Genomic DNA, 5,632 nt, shown 5'->3' on the forward strand with positions numbered 1-5,632 from the left:
AGGGACAGAGTCTGGCACCGTGAGAATGTATCAAGCAAGGCAAGAAAAAATGCCAAACCTATCACGTACATGAGGGGATAAGCCACTACTCACACAAATGAGACTCTGTAGAGAAAAGCATTCCGCTTCCTAATGCTCTCACCGCTCTCACATTTCTCTTTGTAGCCCAACCAAATCAGTAAAACACTCCCTTTATTGCTGACAAGATTCTGAGACATGTCCTGCTTTCCACTGCTGTGCCCGTCATATAACATAGGAGTTATTTTTCTTTTCAGAGCTTGTAATAGAAGACAGTTCAGAGGCTTGTTAAAGAAGATCTACCAATGCTCACCTCCCAGGTCACAGATCTGCCTGAAAGGGGAAAGGTCAAATGCAGCAAGAACATCTCTGCCACATATACTCCATACTGAGTTCTGGCCAGCCATGAATTTCAGCATTTCTTCTTCTGATCTAGTAATGCAAACAGACACAGCACGTAGAAAAGGTAACTTACAATATCCTTGGTGATTCCTATCATATAATTGTTATTACAAGTTTCAGCTTAAACACTAATCTCTGTTTTTATTGACACTGAATACATTTTCTTTGCATATAAACCTACCTTGAGTCTTACTGTAGCAGAAGAGTACAGCTATGCATTCATGCATTTAAATAGGGAATTAAGACTAGCGAAGTCCAACAGTGTATTACGCTACTAATTCTCAGGCTTCCAAGGGATTTTTTTTTCCTCCAACTACCATTGCCTCTGTGCCAGAGACCCGTGATATGTTTTTCAAAATAGGAAATTATATACTTCTATTAAAAATATCAGTGTCCCAGTAATGGATGTTGTTGAGAAAGAAAAAATGCTGCATGATGGTTCTGATGACTGGGATTCTCACATCATCGTATTTAATTGTCCTGAGACATAATTAAAAACATTAATTTTATCTATGATAAGAAGAATAAAATTTCTATAAATATACTAATTATTACCTGTACATTGCTGCAAAAGGGTCTTCAGATGAAATGCCAAAAGCTCTTTCATATTGGTTCCTTCCTTCTCTAAAATAGCAACCAAAAAAGCATATGAGTATGGATTTCTTTTTCTTTCACCCAAACACACCTCCGGGCTGTAGTTTCAGCTAGTTCATCACTGTGGAAGGTGTTCAACTTTGTCCAGAATATATGCCAGCCTGTTTGTAATGGCTCTAAAGGCACCCTCACTTGCCACCCCAAAATATGTTGATATATTTCTCAACCTTTCACAAGTATGACTGGTTCTTTTCAAGGCCAGGCTGGACGGGGCTTTGAGCAGCCTGATGTAGTGGAAGGTGTCCCTGCCCATGGCAGGGGGGTGGAACTAGATGATCTTTAAGGTCCCTTCCAACCCAAACTGTTCGATGATTTTATGATTTATGGGAACACATCTCAGGTAAAGGTGTGAGACTGGTGCAATCATCACCATCACACACACCACGTTTGATCATCAGTTGCATGGACTGGAACAAGTGAGACTCCAGCCCCATATTAAACTACTCCTATACACCTCTGCAACAGAAGTATCCTTAGCCATCATTACTCATCATTTACTTTGTTGATGTCTCCTCAAGTAAGAGCCACTGTAATGATCAAGTGCTTTCCTGAAGGTTAAACACACAGAAATCTGATTCCTAGATCATCTCTACCACCAGAAAGAAAAGGAAAATGAGAACACACGCAAATGGTAAACAAGAAAAAACAAGAACACATATTTGCTGTGTTAACAGCCAAAATGATCTGTTGTATTTTCTTTCTGAGAACCAGCAGGCATCTTCATTGTGCCCTGCCCCAGAAACACACCATTCTGAGAGCAGCCACACAGATGCTGCAAAGCAGTCTGCAACAGACAGCCCACAACACTCCTCCTTACCTCACAGCATCGGCCAGGTAGTGCCAGCACAAGTAGACTGTATTGGAGTAATACATCATAATATGATACTGAGACTTGGGACTTGATTTTGTAAGGTAGATGTTGGAAATTTCTGTGTTTCTGTAGAGGGCTAAAGGGTGAAATAAATATATTTACTAACATGTATGATATACCACCTGGCCAAGCCTATCATATAGCATGGTACTTATCACCAGAAGATGTCTATATGACCAAAGACACAAACACATTGCTTCTACAATCAATCCTTCCACTGCAACGAGCAGTGGGTGAGGGCTGCTGAAATGTGTGTTGCCCCATTCAACGTGAGTAAACACTATCTACCTACGCTAACTCCAGCACCAAACATTTATTTCAAGAACAGCAAGAGGAATGCCTTATGATTATCATCATTTATCTATAGGCTTCTACTATCAGAGGAAGTTTTTGGTATGCTCTATTTAAGTGAGAAGCCCTTGCAGACAAGTCTTTTTTTTCAGATCAACAAGGTCAGCAAGGGGGAGACAAGTCCCCAAAACATCATGCCAACCACACCTACCCTCTCTCAGTTCACTAGGGCAGGATCTTCTGCAGACAGATGAATGCCCAAAGGACTCACAGAAATCTCCCCTGCTTCCTCCAGTGCATCTGCAGTGGCATCACTCACCCACAGGACTGGCATACAAAAGGAATATAAAAGATAGATCCTGCTTTCCCTAAACTCATTGGGCAACTACTGTAAGCCCTAAAACAGGGCAAGGCGACACAAGCCAGAGCAGGGGACGCAACTTGTAAGACTCTGGCTAGTCCTGACCAGCTGTCTGATGGCCACAGATCCCTTCTGACCACGTGGACTCAACATCTCTGATGCAAGGGCAAACTTACATCACCTCTCAGTTCAGCTCAGCTTTTGCACGAAGTTGTTTAGGGATATAGAGCCCTTCACCTGGGTTTTACTTTACCTTTAATCATGCTGACATTTGCTGCTTCTCTTTCAGCTGAAGAGGGGATGGTGTTCTCAAGCAATTCTCTCCTCCTTCCAGCTACAGTAACTGGCCTAACACTAGATATCACCTCTCCCCACACACCTTACCTCACCTTCAAAACCATCAGAGGATTAAGTCTTTTAGTTTCTTCCCCTTCTTCTGCCTTTATTACCTCCTTCTTGTGTCAGCTCTACTGCCAAGAGCTTCAATCCCACACAGGCATCCAGCAGTCTTTCCATCCCCGTGGTGCTGGTACCCAAGTGCGCAGCAATGGCATCTGAAGACAGAGGCTCTCCTGCCTCCAGCAGAAGATCAAACACCCCCAACTCACAGGCAGTGAACATAACCTGGGGGTAAGGAAAGGTGGGAGCGAGGGATCAGGTGAAAGCACCAAAGCCTGTTGCATTTCTAAAGCTGCTTTGTTGGAGAAAATATACACATAATAATATTTTTTTCATGTAAAATCATATTTCATATAAACAAGTCAAATGATTAAACTGAAGTGTCTCTGAACACCGATAATACCATACAGTGCTTGCAGTGAACCTTTTTTCATTTCTTTTCCTTTTCTGGTGAAGCCAGCCAATGTTTTTGGCTCACAAAGGTTCACGTTTATAGACCAGGTTTTGGGTGTGAATGTTTCTGCCTCTTCCTCAGTTTCAGAGCACATTCTCACAGTCTCTCTTACTTTTTGCCTGGAGATCACAAAGGAAAGACTGGGTGGTGGTGGGCTTTTCTGTTGTTTTTGTTCTTTAACTAAGGATCTAATGTATGCTCTAGTGAACCCTGGAGACTCTCCTGTGGCTTGCAGGGGGGAATATCCTACCCTATGGACTCTATTCTCAGTGACTAACATGCATGACTGCAGTGGTTTCCCTGAGGCAAGGAGGCTCCTCTCAGCCAAAAGGCGTGCCTTATTCGGGCCAGCAGAATTTCCCTGTCTTTTCATAGAGAAGGAAGGTGTGTAACGTCTCCAGGAACAACCCTCAACCTTCAGACAGACATATGTAACTATACATAAGAAAAACATCCTTCTTTGGCTGTACACAGTCAAATTTACAAGTATTAGCCTATTTCTCTGGCCACACAAACACTCCTAAAACAGTAACAAAGGCATCAACCCAATTGACTGCCTGTATCTACAATGATTCGATAAAGTCCACAGGAAGCTCCTTTTACCCTCAGTAAGAATATGGTTTAACCAAAATTGAGTTCATTTCTCAAAAACATACTACCAGTGTTAATTCGGAAAGCATTGGGCACTCCTCTTTCTCACCAAGCAAAAAGGTTTCTCATTATCCATTTTTCCTGTCTTTACTGTCAGCTCTGCCTTTCAGGAACCTTAGGATGCAGCAGTATTTGCACAACCCAGAGAGCATTCTTTCCGTTACCATGTTGGCCAGAGGTGCAGCAAGGGACAATAGGAAAGGTAAGTAAATAGTAAATGAGGAAAAAATCTCCACTGCACTGGATATTATAATTTTATGCCCATGTGCTTACACACACAGAAAGGCTAATAACATCAGTAAACAATAAGGAAAGTGGAACTACTAGTTCTACCTCTGTGCCTTAATCAAATGCTGTTTCGAAAACCAGTCATTATACCAGACTCTTTCTTTCACCTGAAAAGAGGCAATACACTGAAGTTCTGAAGCTCAGCCTTCTGCATAATACATACAGACAAACCATGGGAGAGGGAAGAAAATTCTTTGAGAAGATATTTGAAAAATCTTGTTCTTTGCATGGTTTAACAGGAAGGGAAAAAGGCAATTGAAGTCAGCCCTCTGTTTCTCAAACTCCAAAAATGAAAAGTGGGAAGAAATCCCACCACTGAAGGAACCTTCCACATTTGAGGCAGTCAGAAAGCAAGCCCTCAGCTACAAACTCCTGTGTTTTTTAGAAAGCCTGATGCAGAGACAAGGTCTGCTCATCCAAGCCCCCAAAGATCAGAGAGGTCTCAATAAATGCTAAGTTTATTCTGAGGGGTCAGGTTGCTTTCAAACCTTTTTTCTTTTCCAATTTTCTTCCTGCCTAGATGAGCAGACAGGATGCTTTCTGTCCTGGTTTCAGCTGGGATAGAGTTAATTTTCTTCCTAGTAGCTGGTACAGTGCTGTGTTTTGGATTTAGGATGAGAACAAAGTTGATAACACACCGATGTTTTAGTTGTTGCTAGGTAATGCTTACACTAGCCAAGGACTTTTCAGCTTCCCGTGCTCTGCCGACTGAGAAGGCTGGAGGTGCACAAGAAGCTGGGAGGGGGCACAGCCAGGACAGCTGACCCAAACTGGCCAAAGGGACATTCCATACCTGACTTCATGCTCAGTGTATAAACTGGGGGTAGTTGGCCAGGGGGTGCTGACCGCTACTTGGGAACTGGCTGGGCATTGGTTGGTGGGTGGTGAGCAATTGCATTGTGCATCACTTATTTTGTATATTCTTTTATCATTATTATTATTGTTTTCCCTTCCTTTTCTGTCCTATTAAACTGTCTTTATCTCAACCCATGAATTTTACTTTTTTTTCCCCCTCGATTCTCTCCCCCATCCCACTGCAGGGCGGGGAGTGAGAGAACGGCTGTGTGGTGTTTAGCTGCCTGCCGGGTTAAACCACAACAGTCCTTTTGGCACCCAACGTTGGGCATGAAGGGTTGAGATAACAACAGATCTGACCAGAGCGCCTTAAGGCAAATTTGTTATAAGCATTCATCATATTGGTTTAATAGTCACTGGTCACAATGTTGATTAATTTGCTCTCAAA

At 42.5% G+C, this 5,632-nt stretch overlaps 1 protein-coding gene across 1 annotated transcript in view; it reads right to left on the reverse strand.

The window, feature by feature from the left end:
• The window catches only part of ASMT (acetylserotonin O-methyltransferase), a 9,513-nt gene that overhangs the window by 2,825 nt on the left and 1,056 nt on the right, over positions 1-5,632 (reverse strand). The window contains exons 2-5 of the mRNA XM_009331271.1: positions 3,047-3,221; positions 1,892-2,021; positions 976-1,044; positions 332-450 (exon numbers count right to left, since the gene is read on the reverse strand). Coding sequence (XP_009329546.1) covers positions 332-450; positions 976-1,044; positions 1,892-2,021; positions 3,047-3,221 — 493 coding nt within the window. The remainder of the gene's footprint in view (positions 1-331; positions 451-975; positions 1,045-1,891; positions 2,022-3,046; positions 3,222-5,632) is intronic.

Source organism: Pygoscelis adeliae, unplaced genomic scaffold (assembly GCF_000699105.1).
Source record: "Pygoscelis adeliae isolate BGI_AS28 unplaced genomic scaffold, ASM69910v1 Scaffold149, whole genome shotgun sequence".
NCBI classification, from domain to species: Eukaryota; Metazoa; Chordata; class Aves; order Sphenisciformes; family Spheniscidae; genus Pygoscelis; species Pygoscelis adeliae.